General features: G+C 36.1%; 1 protein-coding gene and 2 long non-coding RNA genes across 3 annotated transcripts in view; 2 read left to right on the top strand and 1 right to left on the bottom strand.

The window, feature by feature from the left end:
- Window positions 1-425: 425 nt before the first annotated feature.
- elovl4b (ELOVL fatty acid elongase 4b) lies at window positions 426-12,026 on the bottom strand. Its single transcript, XM_084098256.1, has 7 exons — window positions 11,771-12,026; window positions 7,449-7,539; window positions 7,161-7,348; window positions 5,619-5,699; window positions 4,493-4,664; window positions 3,108-3,235; window positions 426-2,159 (listed from the first exon to the last, which is right to left on the bottom strand). The coding sequence occupies exons 2-7, from the start codon at window positions 7,513-7,515 to the stop codon at window positions 1,884-1,886; spliced, it is 912 nt and encodes a 303-aa protein (XP_083954382.1). The 5' UTR covers window positions 7,516-7,539; window positions 11,771-12,026; the 3' UTR covers window positions 426-1,883.
- On the top strand, window positions 3,144-5,837 carry LOC311072901. Its single transcript, XR_014604080.1, has 3 exons — window positions 3,144-3,313; window positions 3,406-3,436; window positions 5,242-5,837. It is a non-coding gene; the product is annotated as an uncharacterized lncRNA (long non-coding RNA).
- Window positions 12,027-16,873: 4,847 nt separating the features above from the next.
- Window positions 16,874-19,109, top strand: part of LOC311072902 — a 28,978-nt gene continuing 26,742 nt past the window's right edge. Inside the window, exon 1 of the long non-coding RNA XR_014604081.1 lies at window positions 16,874-17,013. This is a non-coding gene — a long non-coding RNA (uncharacterized lncRNA). The remainder of the gene's footprint in view (window positions 17,014-19,109) is intronic.

The following is a 19,109-nucleotide window of genomic DNA, read 5'->3' as shown; positions in this document are numbered from 1 at the left end:
GAAAATGAACGAACGTCTTACGGGTTTGGAACGACATGAGGGTGAGTCTAATATCCCTTTAGTGTCCACAACACCAACGTACGATAATGTTCTGTTTATTATAATCGTGTGCTGCTGTAATGTTGTCTGTCATTTGCTCTAGCTCGTTAAATAGGGTTGATTCTGATTGGCTGTCAATGTTTTATCGTTTTCAAAGTGACTCCAACGTTCCTTTTGTGTCATTAATAGTTATAGCTCGTTATCTTTATAGTAGCTATCCAAACTTTATCGTTATAGTTATCATCCTTAGTGTAATTTGCACTTAATGCTTAAAATTGAGGCGTGAACTAATAATAGAGCTCCTTTTAAGAGGAGTAATTTGTAAGTAATTGAGTAGTAGGCCAACATATATACATGAGAGAGAGAGAGTGAGACAAGACTGAAAATGAGGTTGATATCCTGTTTATTTCATTCACTTTTGTATCAATTGGTATAATCGTTTATTATAAGAGGAACATTGAAGCTGTACACGATGAACATTCACCAAGTACAACATTATCCTGGATCAACTGTCTTTGCTGATCTCGGAACAACATTTCAATCAACCAATCAGATTTGAAGGAAAAGTTTAGGCTTACAACCAGGGTTAGGTGCTTCTACATCAGTGTTATCCACCTATAATTTCCCTCTGATTTTAGGGAGAGGTTATGGGTAGAGTTAGGACTACATTTTCGGAGAGGAATGTCTTAAAATCACAATATGCAGATCACAAACAGCCTGAGTACTTCTCGTGTGAACTTAAGAGTATTCATTCATACAGAAAATCTACCGCATAAATAGCACGTTTCGAGAGTTGTCTACCTGTTCTTTTTAATTGTGGGATTTTATTAATAGGGAATTTTGTTTATAAAAGGGAACAAAAAGTAGAATTAGTGTAATTGTAATGCAATATGACTTTTGCAAAAACTTAATACAAAGCTACATGCACAAAGCAATAGATATTAAGGACACGTGTGTGTGTGTGTGTGTGTGTGTGTGTGTGTGTGTGTGTGTGTGTGTGTGTGTGTGCGCGTGCATGCAGTATATGCGTCTAAATTTACATGTGAACAAAAACATGTAAAACTACCTGAGTATAAAGCCATGATACCATCATTACTGCATGCATCCTCAGGAACTGCAAGAGTATAAACCCACCAAATATAAAGTGATTTTCTTTGGTAGAATTGTGTTGGCCCTTTAAAAATCGGCTATTTGTAATAACGGTCACCAGAGTCCTTAAACACCACTGTTTCACTACAAATAAAGATTCAAAAAGACAATTATTATAGCTATTAAAAAATAAAAAAAAAATAAAAAATAATAGATTGTGGAATTTGCGTGATTATTCGCATGTGTTATGATTCAGTCTTGCCTCTTGAATGACTCCATATCACTTGTTTCAGCATTCAAGAGTGTGAAGAAAACTGGCTGCCACTGAGACCAGATGAAGGACATGTGAAGCATCCAGATGAGCCATTTATGTGAGAATCTTTCATCAGCTGCTTATATATGAGATCAAAACTAAGAGAATCAGCTGAGTTTGTTTCAGTGGAAAAGCATATGTATCTGTCATTCTGTGATGAGAAATGAACATCTCAAAGTAGTTTGCCGTTCAGATTCAGCATGCCACAATGGACATTTTAGATTATAACATTTTCACAAGTAGCCTAAACATCAGGAGATGAAAGTGAAAAGAAAGTGACATCACACAGAATTGGTTGCGTTGTCCCTAGTTTGAAAGACAATGAGCAAGTTAACCAAAACAAAGACCAATTTCATTTTTACAATTACTAAACAGTCTGTAATGGTTGAGATTACATGGGCATTTTTGAACCCCATGAGACCCAGTGTTTCCGTGTTTCTTTTCAGTCATGTTTTCCTTTTCCTTTCTTTTGTTTCTTTCCGTTTTCCGTGACCTCCGGTGCCTTACTGATGCCATTGGTTGCCGTGGAGACGCCGTTGACGGCAGATTTGGCGGGCTTGAGCCGTGGCTGGCGGCGGTAGGTCTGGTAGTAGAAGTTGGCGAACAGAATGATGAACGTGACGGCGTAGCCAATCAGAGCCCACTGCATCCAGGCCGGGAACGGGCAGTCCGTGTAGAGCGAGTGTGTGGCATGGCCAATGGTGACGTGGAACTGGATCTAAACACACAACAAACAGGTGTGTAACAGAAATCTGCAACTGTGAAGACTTTGATTGCTTCAAGTAGCCTAGAAGAGCTTTGAGGTGTCAAATGACAATTTGTACTCACCAAGAGATGTTCTGTTTGGTTAATGGTATTTTACCACTTTAGTTTGAACACAATCACTATATTCACCTTATTTTGCAACGTGGAAATAAGCTATTATCTGAGAATGTGCGATAGGCTACTTTTGATTTATTAGCAGCTATAAGTAAATTAATAACTAGAAGAAAAACATGTGCAGTAATCGGTAAAACTATTTGCACGTCAAATCAGTGTGCTTATGATTGCGATGATTAATTAAAAAATGTATAGTCCCCCTGTGGTGAAAATCAAGCTTTTAAGTTGTTTATATGTGTATGTGGTGTTTTTAATATGCTTTTAGACAAACCAAAATATGTAAGTCAATTAAAAACAGTCTCAAAAACACAGTTTGAAATCGCTGGTGTTTCTGACGTCACAAACTACCTTGTAACCAATCAGATCAACGTGTGATCGTCAACGAGTGGATCTCTGAGCTGAGTGAGTGAGTGGAGGCGGGGCTCATTTGCATATTCATAGAACCGCGTATACTAAATGAGGCAATGGTGTAGAGTTACAATCAAGCTATTTTAAGGCATGGCGATTTTTTTTTTTTTCAAGGAAAAAACTTTTAAATATGTAATTTTGGTGATCAAAGATGAGTTTTAAGGGATAAAATTATTGACTACAGGGGGACTTTAAAATCCAGCTTATTTACCAAAATAGATCTGAAATTTAAACATTTGAATTGTGTATCTTGAGCTGTGAAAACTAATAGCAGGACAAATCAGTTGAGTCCATGCACAGTTGTATTTCAGCCAATCAAATTATTGTCCTTTAATATTGCAATTTGAGGAGCTAAGAGGGATGTGGAGTGTGTATTTACCATCTGAATAATAGTGAGGTATTTCTTCCACCACAGGTACTTCTGGATCTTTGGTCCGAACGCTGCCAAGCCGTAGTAGCCGTACATCAGCACATGAATGCCTGCGTTAATTGTAGCTCCAAAGAAAGCTGTGAAGAAGAAAGGAGATTTATAACATCAAAATATATGTTGGTCCAACAAAATATACGTTTCAGGATTATGATACAGTAAGATGGTATATTTTTTGGGACATTGAGGCTCTTTCATGGATCATGAACAAAATTAATTTTTAATTTTTAATTCAATTTTTGATCCACAGAAATCCATTCTGATCGAGTTTCATGAATGAGGTAAATTGCTTCAAGATGCATGAGGAGCCACATACTTTTATATTGCTTAAGTTAACATCAAGCGCTGATTATCAAATATTCTGGAAATGTCACCAGCATTTGTTGAGACACAAGATTACAACATGCAATCATCTAAACGCAATCCTCAGATCATTAACCTTTGTTCACCCTTTCCTCCGTATTACCCTCTGACCATCTGTACTCCCTTCCACACCTCCTAAGCTCTCTTAACCTTTCCTCCCATTTTCTCAAATCTCCTCTTCCTTCCTCTTGATCAAGCCCCAAAAAGCACATAAAAAGCCAAGAATTTTCTGTAAATGGTTCTCATGCAAATCAACCGTTATCATTTCAGATGATCCACCTTTCTGATCTACAACTTACTTTTATATTAAGTTAATCTATTAAGTTAATTTATTAAGTTAGAGTATAATCAAATAAATGTTCACAAACATATAGGTATCTTTGTGAGGACCAGTTTGAGTTTTAGACCAGCGGAGTGAGGACAAAGTGACTAAAGTAAGGTCATTTGGGCCAATCCTCAATTTCTGAGATAATTTTAAAGGCCTGTTTGAGGGCTAAGCCTTGGTTTTTAGGGATAAGGTTATTATCATTAGGTTAAAGGTAGGTTTAGGGTAAGTGTTCGGGTTTGACTCTTAGTTGTGATGGATGTGAATGTGATTAGTTGAATGTCTTCACAAAGAGAGCTGTACAAGATAGAGAGCGAGAGAGAGAGATAGAGTGTGTGTGTGTGTGTGTGTGTGTGCGTGCATGCATGCATGTGTGTGTATCACCATATTTAGCCATAAAATGTTTGTGTCCTCAAAAGTTAGAAAAACAGAAAAACAACTGTCCAAAATTGCAAGTGACAAAAGCTTTATAAAGAGACTATCATATCTTTGTTAAATTATACAACGTATTTTGGCTTCATTTTAGGTTTAGGCTTAATATAGGCTCAGCTAAGTCTATAATAATCACAATTGGCTTAATTTAACAACAATAGAAGCAATTTAGTTATTTAGGTACATTCAGGTCTGCTTAGTGAATAATGTAACTCACACTGTCCGCCGGGGACCCACTTGATGCCGATCCACCACAGGATGAACATGGTGCAGTGGTGATAGACGTGCAGGAAGCTGACCTGGTTAAACTTCTTCCTCATGATGAAGAACACTGTGTCCAGAAACTCCACTCCCTTAGAGATGTAGTACCACCACAGAGCCGACGCTATCTGCAGGAACACCACTAGTCTCAGTGACACTAAACATCTGTCATCCAGCAATGAACATTAAAAACACATCAACATCCATTCAGACAAAGTTAACAATATAACGAAGGCAGATTGTAACTGAAGCTTGAACCGTGTTCATCTATCCATCTATCTATCTATCTATCTATCTATCTATCTATCTATCTATCTATCTATCTATCTGGTAAACAAATGTTTGTATGAGTAAACACAAGGGGTGATCCATAATTACCATAACCATTTTGATCAAGTCACATGACCTAAGCTTATTCCAGTGTGACTGTTCGCCTAATGAGTGTCTTAAAGTCACTTTAGATCAGTGGTTCTCAATTCCAGTCCTCGGGACCCGCTGCTCTGCACATTTTGTATGTCTCCCTTATTTAACACACCTGAACCAGATCATCAGCTCATTAGGAGAGACTCCATGAACTGAACTGAGTGTGTCAGATAAGAGAGACATAGAAAATGTGCAGAGCAAGGGGTCCCGAGGACTGGAATTGAGAACCACTGCTTTAGATAAAGGTATAAAATGACTCATTTGAATGAATTTGCTCTTTAGTTACACTGTTAGCAAGAGCCCTGAAGATGGAGGAGTGGCCTACAGGTGGAGGAACTCCTGACCTCATCTCTGTCCTCACGTCACCAGGGAAACCAAGCTTGCCAATGAGTGTGATGATGAATGCCAAGATAACAGCATGAGGAAACTCTAACCGACGTCAGTGACAGTGGTATCCTGGGATTCTGCATTCCTCCTCAACTTTCTCCCTTTTCCTTACAGCTGTAAAATACCCTCTAGTGCTAAAGGTCTACAAGATCTTAGCTTCAATCTGGAAATTTTTTTTTTTTTTTTGATTGGGTTAGTCATAGCTTTCTATATAAACAATAGCAGTATATGGTATGTGGGCATTTAGTAAGGCATGCCAGAGTATGTCTTACCCTGACTTCATTAACATCATTGGAGTAGTTGACGGGCTGGCAGAGGTAGCTGTATCCGGCCGCTCTGGAGCCCAAGAGCAGCTAGACAGAAAAACATCAACATTATTCATTATTTTTAATATGTGCTCAAGGAAAGGTTAAAGGTGAAGTCTGTATGTGATGGACTGGTTGATTTGCCACAGTTTTTTCCTTTTGCTTTTAATGCAGATAAGTGCATGTCTGTGTCCTTTCATTGCTTATTTTTTGTTTGTTGCAGAAAACTTACGAAACAAGCAACTCTGTGTGAGAAGTCAAATATGTCACAATTTATTTTTGATCTAGTGCCAAAACGCCTGACCTGTCTGTGGTCTGTCTGTACACTATTGCACTATTGTTGGGCTGAAATCACTGCAGTACTATTTATTTTTTCACTTTTCAACACTTTATGTGTGAATATAAAATCCTAATGAACACCCCCAGGATTGTTGCATATACTGTAGGTGGGAAGTTGACATTTCTTATATTATATTATATTATATTATATTATATTATATTATATTATATTATATTATATTATATTATATTATATTATATTACATTATGAATAGCATTTTTTTTTCATAATTTTTTTACAAATAAACATTTGTATTTATTTTCTTATATTTTTATATATTTTTTATATACAGTAGTGGACAAAAGTGATGTCTGGCCTTTGGAGATTGACATCTTCACCCTTTATTCAAATATTATTTAAAATTTGTTAAAGATTTTGTCAGCATATTGGCTAGTTGTTCTTGGAGTCAGTTGTTTTACATTTACATTTAATCATTTAGCAGACGCCTTTATCCAAATGAGGAGAGCAAACGAAGCAATCAAACCAACAATAGGGCGACAATATGCAAGTTTATTTGTGATAATAATGCAATGAAACATTACAAATTGTGCAGACATAATTTCTGGCCAGGCTGACATACAGAGAAATTATGAACTAATGCAAAAACGTGAGAGAACCAAGAAAATTTGAACAACTGATTATGTTGTTTCTATGCATTTTTAAATGCATTTTTCACTTATTTTCCTTTCATTTTCAGCTGTAGTTTGCCTTTTTTGCCAAATAATTTTGTCAGATAAATACCTTAACCAAGTTTAGTGTTTTGTTCTTCCCTCATATTTAAAACAATATAAAATATGTTCCTCAACTTTTTATGGTTTAATCAAACTTGTAGGGTAATAATTAACAAATATCACTTTAGGCCACGACTGTAAATCTATTTTATATCAGTATACATTATATATGTGTGCAATTCTTCACTTTTCATGCAAAATCAATTTCATTAGCAATTTTTTTAAGCATAAATGTATGAGGTGTATCCTTAAAACAATTATTGGCCAAAAAACTTCAAATATTCAATTCAATAATATATTATCTGAAAACACTATATTTATCTTGTTTTAAGGATGTTTAAGTATCTTTTGATGAAGAAAATCATTTTTTGTCACAGTATAGATGTAAAGTTGCCTTCCACCCAGAATGCATGCATGACAAGAAGGAGCTGAACAGACCTCTTTGCAGATGTAGAAGTTTAGCAGCACCATGCTGAAGTTGTACACGATGAGGGTTTTTCGGAGCTGGAAAGGCTCGCGGTTCTGCATGTAAAGGGGTCCGGCCCACAGGAACAGCAGGTAGAGAACGCTGATCCCCAGGGTGGGGAGCGGCGATGACATCATCGGCCATTTCTCCACGCGCTTGTCTGAGAATTAAACACATAAAACAACCTTCAGTTCAGGAATTCATATTCCGTTTGCCGGTTTTTAATATTCTCATATATTGCTATCTCAGAATATTCTCACCTGCTATGGTAAGGCTCCATTTATAAAACTCTACAGAGTCATTCATGAAGTGAACGACTGTCTCCATGGCTCTAGTTCTAAGACGATTATCCTGTGAAGGAACAAACAGAACAGAGGCAGTTTAAAAGTGATTTTCCTTGCACAATATGACATGAATTCCTTCAGGACAGCGAGTCATACAAAGATCATTTCACAAGACTAAATATTGGATTTTGATTGCTGATCACATTGTGCCACATAAATGTGCTGTAATAAGATTCTGATCTAAAATGTATAATGGGTAATAGTCAGTGTTATTTTAGTATCTTGAGATACTATTATAGTTTTTATTCATATTTTGAATTGGTTTTTAGTTTTAGTTTTTACGTTTTTAGTTTTAAAACAAATTCAGTTTTAAAGTTTTTTTTCTTTTAAATATGTCTAGTTTTTATTAATTTAGTTTTAGTTTTAGTTATTTCAGTGCTTCAAGTTAAAGTAAATGAAAACGTTTTTATAGATTATTTTATTTCAAGCAACAAAAAATATTTTGGTAACACTTTATTTAAAGCCTGTTGTGTATAATGCATAATGTACGCATTATATCTTTTCATAAATAATTTTAACCAAAGTTAAAAGGCATTATAATATTTGCAGATTTCGTGTTACATCTGAATGCATTATACTTTCTAATGGCGTAACATACTGTAATAATGTATTTTACTTATAAATGTGGTTACAATTATTCATGCATTATATATAAAGGTTTTAGGAAAAGTGTTACGATGATTTTAACTTTAACAACCGTGGTAATAGCATGCTAAAATATAAATAATTATGTGTTTGTGTTTTTTATGGATTTTTTTCCAGATTGAAAGACATAAAGATATACAGAGAAGTGGGTGTCACTGTTTTTTCAAGGCTGTATTTAAATCAAGTCAAAACTAAATCATATTCCACACCTGAGTGCCAGGTAAGCAGAATAAATGTGGGTCACAGTTCACCAGTGTCGTTACATAATCAGCCCGTCTCCCATGCTTTATTTAGCAGCCCTATCGTTTTACACCGAGACAAACCGAAGGAAAACAGGACAGCTGTATACGGTAGGCCTACTGCTCCCAAATTTAATATAACACAAAAGAAAACTATGCCAGCAAAACAGTGTAATAAGCTGAATAGGCTGTGGTAAAAATACTTGTGGTTACAGAATATCAATTTAAACTTGTTTGTTTTCATTTTGTTTTGTTTTTTCCATAAGAGAATAGTTACACAAATTAAAGAAACAATACCTATTCCTGCACATATATATGATATACAAAACATGAGACTCAAGTCATGCCTAAAATGTCTGAATGTCAATGCATTTGATGGAAAATATTCAAATCAAGTGTTGCTGAAATGCTGCAGGATCTTTTCTCTTCACTTTTTTTTCATCATTTTTGCTCAATGTCTTCGAATCAGCCAGTGTTTTGACTATTTTTAGTGGATGTATGAAGTCTGTTCTCCTCGGATTCACACAGGTGTGCTAGCAGAGTCACATTAATTATGAACATGTTTCACAAACAAACTCAGTCACACAATACTTAACTCTTCATTTTCAGGGAAGACCATGCAGGGATAGTTGTCACACACAAGGCCTTTATCTCAGTAACTGACAGACAAAAGTCTAGTTACACAAATGTGTGTTTTGTCTGTGGTTTTACATCATGGTTAATACTGTAGTTTAACTCTTGAATTAGGATATTGTTTGTGATTCTATCCTCCAAACTAAAGTTGAGTAAACATAACATAAAAACACATCAGCATGCATTCAGACAAGAGTTAACTATGAAGGCAGATTTTAACTGAAGGTTGAACCGTGTTTTCAGAACAAATGTAGTTCAGGTCGTATGTGTGTTTTATGTTGTCTTCTTATACAATTTATTGTCATTTCTGTTTCCCAAAAAGTTGGTTTGATATTTTATACAATTTTGCTGTTTTAAGAATTGTTTTGTGTTTTCTACAGTTGAAAAGTAAAATAAAAATGGAAATGTTCAATATCCCCCCAATATTTGTGTTTGATATAATTTGTGCATTTGTGTTATGTACTGTTTTGCATGTGAAAAGACGGATGCGGCAGGGGTTTATGTAAATTTTAGGGTTAGTGATGTCACTAACCAGGGAGGAATGTTGTGTAGTCCCTACCAGCATTTGTTATAGCCTAGTCCTTAAAAAACGATTTCTTTAAAAGCAAATATCTTCATTTGCTTTGAACTTTGTGCGTTGTAACTTTGCAGATGTTATTTATGCTCAAACAGCAACATTACACACTAACTAATGTTAGAAAAGTGAAATCATAATCAACCACCCCTTTAGGGCCCATTTACGCCAAAAACGATAAGCGGATGCGTGCTTGACTGTCACTTTAAATGCTCGAGCTCTGAAAACCGGATTGATTCTGATTGGCTGTCAATGTTTTTATCGTTCATCAGCCTGGAAAAAAGTTCTGAAAGTGATTCCAACTATATCGTTTCTCTATGCCGTTATCGTTATAGCTATTCTTTAATACTGAGAACGGTTTTTAGAACTATATCTTTATCGTTATCTTTAGTTATCGTCCTTGGTGTGAACGGGCCTTAACGGGATAGTTCACCCAAAAATGGTGCTCATGTCATGTTGTAAAATATGTTTGAGGCCACTTGGCAATGATGATTTTGCAACTATGATTCCACACAACGCGATTTTTGCATTCCACTGTGCTACTTTTCAATTATTTTTCTATGCGTTTGACCATTGGGCTCGCGTCTTGCGTCTTTTGCGGCGTCTCGCGCACAATAAAATAGCCTAGGTTAAGACGCGTATCGAGAACTTGCGGTTTAACCCATTCCGCTGCCCGCGTCTCACGTTTTTTAACCCAAAAACGCGATCTGTGTGAACCAGCCCTGAAACGGAAGAGACGGTGCTCTGTTAAAATAAACATGTCACCGGACAGTGCAAAGTTCCCGTCAGTCCCTAGTGAAGACAAAAGCCTCCGTGCGCGTGTGTCAGCAGGTTTCACGAGCATTTGTCAGTCAGGCTTTAATTCCTTTTGATCTACGAGCTTAATTGCCCAGCGACCCACATCTGAGGCCGCAGCTCTCAAAGGGATGATCACTATGAAGGTTATTATCACCAGCAGATGCTTCAAATACAAGCTATACTGAGAGGTCTACAACTTTAACAGAAACGAAGAAACCATAAGTTGCAGCAGTCAGCTGTAGCCAACAGTCTGGTCATTATAACTGATATGAGCAAACGAAGTGAGCATATGAAATGATCCGAACGTGCGCAGAAATAAAGAAATATCCACAGAATAAAATAAAGGTTCTTCAATGTGTTTTTTTTTTTTTTTTTTGCAGTTAGATTCACCATGTACACATGTATTGTCAAATAACCTAAACATGTGGAAAATTAACTGGTCAAAGTCAGATTTATTAGTTATTTGTCAATAACTAACAATTAACTTAATCAATCTGAGTGCATTAGGTCAATGAAAGTCGGTTTATGAGTTCAGATCAGGCAGAAATGGCTATAGGTAACACTGATTACTATACATGGTTCTTTTGAGATAGAAAAAGAAGTGGTTACACTTTATTTTAAGGTGTCAGTATTACGTTGTAATTACACATTACACACACCGAGTAGACTAATACTAATTAACTAGGCTACATGTAGCTTACTTACTAGGTTAGGATGAGGGTTTGGTTTAGGGTTAGTTGCATGTAATTATGCATAATTTATAGTTATTACATGTAACACCTGTAACAATAACACTGTAAAATAAAGTGTACCCTTTATTTTAAGGTGTCAATATTACAGTGTAATTATACATTTAAGTACTGAGTAATAATAATTAACTACATGTACTTACTATAGGATTAGGGTTTGGTTTAGGGTTAATTGCATGTAATTATGCATAATATAGTTATTAGCCTACTACTGTAACTACATGTACCGTGTAGGCTAATAATGACACTGAGTAAAGTGTTCCCAAAGAAGTTATTCGCGTTCATTATAGGTTCCTCGGTGATTCTGGGTTCTTTAAAGCATTAGTGCAAGATGGTATTCTCAAGAACTAGAAAATGAAAAGCTGTTTGTGGAACTTTTAAATATTCGTCTGTGATATCAAGCTTAAAGGCCCCTTAAACGAGCCACTGAATGACTCCAGGGAACTAATCTCCATTAAAGCGATTTAACTGGATTTGACATTTTGCAGTGAACGCATTTGCATTTAACTGCATGCAAATGTACAATACAAGTAGCCTACGTAGATCTAGATTGAAATCAGGAGCTGATGCAGAAAATGCACTTGCCACACACAGTCTTACCTTGCGAGCGCGTGCCTATGCCGACATCAGGTGCAGTGCAGCCCAGGTGGAATATGAGAGTGAATAAATGTCTGGATTTAAATCTACAGTGTGCGTTTAAACACATCAACCCCGCAGATTTGGCAATAATAACGCGAAGGCAAACGGAATGTAACTAACGGGACCGGAGCATATGAGGCAAACGCATCTGATCAGTGTAAGCAGACACTGACTGGACACCGGTCTGTCCGGCACTGAGCATGCGCAGTCGCGCCATGTGGGGCTCATGCCGGTGCGCTCGGATAACTCCTTTGTTTAGGCGTTAAGCTTTGTCTCATCTGGGGGAGGTTAATCAATGCATCAGCAGCGCTTGTCTTAACTTAAATCTTATATATTTGCGTTAAGCAAAAATATTTCGAATATATGGCTATAGTTTTTTTTATTTTTATAAACGTAATTGTAGTTTTAATAAAATAGCCTACATCCAGGTTTGATCATTACTTTGTACTCAATTTGTTTAAATATAATTGTTTTCATATTTAATGATTTCATCTAATAATTATAAGTTCTACATCATATTGGCATGCAGTGATGTTTAGGCTACTTATTGTTATACCTACTGTATAATGTGTTTTAACAATAATGTTCCACTGACAGGCGTAATTTGTATTCAATAAAAGTTTTTTATTATTATTTCATTGATTTAATAATTTAATTTATATATTATATTATATTATATTATATTAAATTATATTAAATTATAGTGTTATCATTTAGTTCTACATGGTATTGTATACATTATACATTGGCATGCTGTGAAGTTTATTATATGTTATGTGAGAGGTTCAACCAGGCGCTCAGGTAGAGTCAGAGGAGTTTAAGATAGTTGCTCTTGGGGTAGGGAAAAAAATCCAAAGGAAAACAAAAGCAGGTCCCAGGCACTCAGTCAAAATAACAGGAGAAGGATCAGGTTAAAAAACCTTTAATGAATGTGGCTTAAGTCATTTTAGAAATATATATATGCACCAACGTGTTTCGACCAACAAAATGGTCTGGACTGCCCTGATGAAGACCATTTTGTTGGTCGAAACATGTTGGTGCATATATATATTTCTAAAATGACTTAAGCCACATTCATTAAAGGCTTTTTAACCTGATCCTTCTCCTGTTATTTTGACTGAGTGCCTGGGACCTGCTTTTGTTTTCCTTTATTATATGTTATATTGTATAAGGTAATGGTAATTTTTACACTGACAGACCCTCTGAATGCAATTCCTAAATCCATACATGTTGAGGAGTAACCTGTTGCTGAAAATATTTTGTCCCAATGTGAAGACACAATCTAGACACAAGGTGGCAGCAAACCCTAGAAAAAACTTTTTTCCCCTTATTCTTGTAAGTTCAATGAGTTCAATGAATTTAGAAAAAAGAATTTGCAGAAAAAATGCATACACTTTGCCTGATCCCATAATATGGAAGGCATTTTCTGCCAAATTTAAATAAATAAATTAAATGATTAAAATGAAAATTAAAACCAGATTAACGATTTCATTACAGAAAACTGTATGCAAAAAATGTGACAAAATTGAGAATGAAATTAAATGATTTAATTTTCACAGCATTATCCCTGTCAAATTGAAAAATAAAATGCAATTGGTGATTTCACATTTCATTTTCACTACAGTCTCGAGGCAAGACTGCCAATATTAAAATGAAAAGCCAAACGTGAAAAAGAAACTACAAATACAGTTTTTACAATGCTCTTTAGTAATGCTCACGCAATAATAGTGACACAATTCAAATACAAATGTAAATTTTCGTTTTCATTTTAATTCCTCTTTTATTTCAGTTTTCATTTTCGTTTTCATTTTCAAAGACAACCTGCATGCAAATTCTATGTTAATGAGTGGGTGTGGCTTATTCTAGTAACGGCGCTGAGACACGCCTTCTGTAAAGCTAGAATTCATAACCTAGTTATGATGTTAGACTCAGGCTAGACCATAATCGACGATGAGGTTCATTCATGTATTAGGCTGTTTTGGAAATTCAACAATTTGGGTGTACAGAAGTCTTAGTAACACAATTTCTACAACAATTATAGCCAGACATTAATACCCACTGGCTTTAACCGAGAACCTCGGCCAATGTTTCATATTCGCGTCGTGCCTAACAACGCCCTTCAGCCGTGACTTATTCAGATACAGCACTAGCCTAGATACCTTATTGCTTTTATAAAACGGTTACCACGCAATACAAATATTAATCCCGAAACATATGTATCTATGCAACTTTCATGAAGTAAAATGAATCACTAAAAGCCAATTCCTTCCACTGGAGAAAAAAAAATAGTCCCTGACCATGAAGCAACAGAAGATGTTACATTATTTCTCCATTAGATGGAGACAAAGACTGTCTTAATGAGTCAGTCAGTCAGTCAGTAGAGAAGACTTTTGAAATGACTCAAACTTGTGATCACGGAGAAGAAAGAGCAACTGACATGACTATAGGCACGGACAACCCCTATTAACTGTTAAAAGTACAAGATATCACACCGGACATTCAAACGGATTTTTTATTATGAATATAGCACTGACCTGAAGGAAAATGCTATTTCTAGCCTACTGTAAATGCAGGTACACTCGCTTTCTCGATCTCATCCAGAAGTTGTTACTGGAAATGAAAATCAGCATTGTGATTCTTTTTGTACACAAACTTAAAATAACCAAAAGACACGTAACAGTTAAACAGCGACAGATACAGGCTAGTGCTGTATCTGAATAAGTCACGGCTGAAGGGCGTTGTTAGGTAGCCTGGCTCCGCCCTCCTACGTACTTCCGCTCAATTTCATTTTCCTTCAGTAACTCCGTCTGGGATTGTGGTGTATTCTTTGGTTTTCTCCGATCAATTTTTAACCGGTCCAATCAGCGAACAGGGGGAGTGGCTGAGAACGATGACGTTGAGATCGTGCGCTAGTTTGAGTTGACATAACAGGCTTGTTCGACTTCATGCAGCTCTGCGCAGACCGATCGGCGGCTGACTTAAAGCAGTGCATGCCGGTTAAAAATTTTGTCCGACTTGATACAGCGCCGGCGCCACGTGACTGTGACATATGCCATCAAAGTACCGCGAGAGCGATTCGAGAGTAGCCGGAGAACTCAGCCAGCGCAGCTTCTCAAGAGCGGCTGCACTGGGCTGCAGGAGGGCTGATGACGACACAGCTGTTCCACGATTGGCCGGATTCACCGCATGACAACGATCACGTGTGTTTCGTGTTTATTCGAACACCTTTAGTTCCTCTAAAGCTCTCAAATCAGTTTATTATAACAGTGAACACTCTTTTCATGTCGTTGCAATGTTATATTGTGTCATGTTTATCCAATTAAAACTGATTAAAAAACGTAGACTCCACTGCATTGATAGTATCTTATGTTGAACTTTATTCTTGTTCAAACAGACTCCGTATGAAGCAATACATAAAGTATTGAATGAAAATGTCTCTGAAACATCTGTGTATTATTTGGCAAATATTGCATTGATTTATTTCACTTAAGCTGTGGTAAAGTATGCAAACACCACGTGAGCGGTCACTACGGGAACCAGAAAGTGTCCGACTTCACGTCTCCGTTTGCAGCTCCTCCCCGCCTGCACGCGGCTACTCTCGCCGATCGGTTGCATCCAGCCGCAGCCGATGTCGAACACACCTAACGTCACGACCAAACGTTAGCAATTGGTTATGGCAGATCCAGAGTGACTCTGGTCAGATCCAATAGTTTTAAACTTCAACAGAGTACCCGCCTACAAGGAAGTTAACGCTTGTCAATGGAGAGAGGCCAGACTCTCTGTACAAATGAAATGTACGAGAGTCTGGTAGAACCAGGCTAGTTGTTAGGCACGACGCGAATATGAAACATTGGCCGAGGTTCTCAGTTAAAGCTAGCGGGTATTAATGTCTGGCTATAATTGTTGTAGAAACTGTGTCACTAAGACTTCTGTACACCCAAATAGTTGAATTTCCAAAACAGCCTAATACATGAATGAACCTCATCGTCGATTATGGTCTAGTCTGAGTCTAACATCATAACTAACATGGTCAGGCTGGTTGTTTCCATGTTCTAATGCTGCAGCAGCTTCCCGCAAAAGCTCACTAACAGATTTCGCCATATCTCGTCGTCTCGATTACAATATAATCACATTTAAATAATTTCGTTTCACACATTCAACTCATGCACACGGGACGTCGACGACTTCACTTTACAGAAGGCGTGTCTCAGCGCCGTTACTAGAATAAGCCACACCCACTCATTAACATAGAATTTGCATGCAGGTTGTCTTTGAAAATGAAAACGAAAATGAAAACTGTGAAATAAAAGAGGAATTAAAATGAAAACGAAAATGAATTGTGTCACTATTATTGCGTGAGCTTTACTAAAGAGCATTGTAAAAACTGTATTTGTAGTTTCTTTTTCACGTTTGGCTTTTCATTTTAATATTGGCAGTCTTGCCTCGAGACTGTAGTGAAAATGAAATGTGAAATCACCAATTGCATTTTATTTTTCAATTTGACGGGGATAATGCTGTGAAAATTAAATCATTTAATTTCATTCTCAATTTTGTCACATATTTTGCGTACTGTTTTCTGTAATGAAATCGTTAATCTGGTTTTAATTTTAATTTTAATCATTTAATTTATTTATTTCAATTTGGCAGAAAATGCTTTCCATACTATATGAGACAGAGCTGAAGTAATAATGTATTTTTATAAATATATGTGAATTGGTGTGGTCTTAGCTGGTCTTTCAGCCTGGTCTGGTTTCAAAGGCTGGTTTTAGACTGGGAGACGAGCTGAACACCAGCTTGATCAGGCTGAGATCAGCTAAAACCAGCTAAGACCAGCTGGTTTTAGCAGGGGTTTTTTTTTTTTTTTTTTTTAGCAGGATCATGTTTGTTGTCAGCATGTCGCATGTTTAATTCAGCTAGCGAAGTCCAGAAAGTTATTTTGCATTTATAATCCTTTTTTTTATTTATTTATTTTTTTTCTAATAATGGGTCAAGAAAGAGATGTTGACTAAAGTTAGTTCAGGGCTAATCGCATGACTGATTCTCTGTGTGTTTCTGTGTCTCACAGGTGTTCTGTTAACAGCGTGATCACTCACAGCAGGAGCAGATGTGCAGTGTGTGAGAGTTCAAATCAGTCTAACACATCATCTCACCTGTGTGTCACACTGACAGCTGACAACTATACAGGACAACACAACACACTACAGGTTTGCTTTTTTTCCTGCGTAGAAGATTTGTCCTTCCTTTCTTCCACAACACAATTCTTCCTCACTTATTTATGTTTATCTGTTTGCACATTACAGTTACAATAGTTCATAAGTAAAAAGTTACTTTTAAAAGTAATGTGTTACAATATTGCGCTAGGCTATTCCCTAAAAAAACAACTAAAAGTAACTAATGGAAAGTAAAATTCTTCTTTCTCACCTGGGCTGGACTCGGGCTTGCTTGTTCTATATTAACTAAATAAGAAATTCTATATTTGGCCAATGTAAAGGCCATTTTACACCATAAGTGAAATGAATAAGCCTCAGGCTGACAGAAATGCAAATTTACGGCTGTACAGTAGAGGGGGCGCAGCTCAAACAAACCTTACAGCTGTGCTGCCATTCTGGACACTATAAACAAACAAAAAAATAAAATAAATGAAACACAAATGTGATGTTTAATGTTAAAAGTCATTTTAGATTATTAGTATGGTTGAATTGGATCATCTAAAGACATTGGTTAATAAAGTGAGATTAAATACATAAAGTATATTTGTGTTATTTAACATATTTAATCATTGCAGGTTTGCATATTATTCTGACTTTGCATTTGACTGTTTTACTGAATCTGTTTTTGTGCAAGTGAGATGAGTAAATGCATGTTCACATTAGTCTAGAACTACAATAACCATCATGTTCACACACAAAGCCTCTGAACTTACGAGACAAGAGAGCTGTCAGTCAATACAGGGGAAAACTAAGTCATTTGTTTAACTTATTTGAAAATGTAAGTCAGATATTTTGTGTAAATTTAAAAGCAATGTGTTTCTTTACTAGTTACTTGAAAAAAGTAATCTGATTACGTAACTCTCATTACTTGTAATGTATTACCCTCAACACTGGTTACAAAAGATTTCTATTTCAAATAAACGCTGTTCCTCTTAAACTTTCTATTCATCGAATAATCCTGACAGCCAAAGGGTTTCCACAAAAATATGAAGCAGCACAACTGTTTTCAACATTGATAATAATAAATGTTTCTTGAGCAGCAAATCATCATGATTTCTGAAGGATCATGTGACACTGAAGACTGGAGTAATGATGCTGAAAATTCAGATTTGCATCACAAGAATAAATTAAAATAAAAAAGGGTTATTTTAAAATGTAATAATATTTCACCGTATTACTGTTTTTACTGTATTTTTGAGCATATAAATGCAGCCTTGGTGAGAATAAGAGCAAATACAAAGCAAAATTTCTTTCTTTCTTTCTTTCTTTCTTTCTTTCTTTCTTTCTTTCTTTCTTTCTTTCTTTCTTTCTTTCTTTCTCAGATTCATTTGTTGTAGTAAAAGTCAATAGCTGTTTCTCACTTTATGTGTCTGTTGAGATTCGCTTGAGCATTTCCAGGAGACGTTCAGCATCTGTGCTTTCTGAGTCATGTACAACTCTAACTTGTTCACTTACATTGGGACAGAAATGCATTCCGAATCATAAACTCATGAATTAAGGCTGCACATGTGTTTATGGAAGGAATGCAGGAAAAGCGATGTTTTGTTCCAATCCTGTTACATGCAAAGTTACATTTCAATTAAAGCAGCACAACTGTTTTCAATCAAATTGTTTCTTGTTCACCAAATCAGCATATTGGAATGATTTCTGAAGGATCATGTGACACTGAAGATTGATGCTGAAAAATCAGCTTTGATCACAGGAATAAATTATATTTTATAATACATTCAAATAGAAAACAGATATTTTAAATTGTAATAATATAACTGTTTTTACTGTATTTTGATCAATTAAATAAGTCAAGCAAATAAAGTAATGAAGTTCAGTATCCTGATAATTATCTCAATAAGTCATAAAGCAAGTTTCCTCCGAATGACCTGAATTTACCTGCGGGTTATTTTGAAGACACTATTACATGTGAAAAGTTTATATTTTGTAAGTTAATCCAGACACATATCCAGATGGATAGTCTCTCCTGAATGTGAGTTGAGGTCCGTTTGTCTGCTGTCTAGTTTTCATTCACAAACTGATCTAATTTAGTGTCGCTTAGGGCTTTTCACTCTCCATTTTATAAAGCTTAGCCGAGATCA

This window comes from Abramis brama (genome assembly GCF_963993115.1).
Source record: "Abramis brama genome assembly, chromosome: 22".
In the NCBI taxonomy this organism is placed as follows: Eukaryota; Metazoa; Chordata; class Actinopteri; order Cypriniformes; family Leuciscidae; genus Abramis; species Abramis brama.
This window is presented reverse-complemented; position numbering and strand designations above follow the sequence as displayed.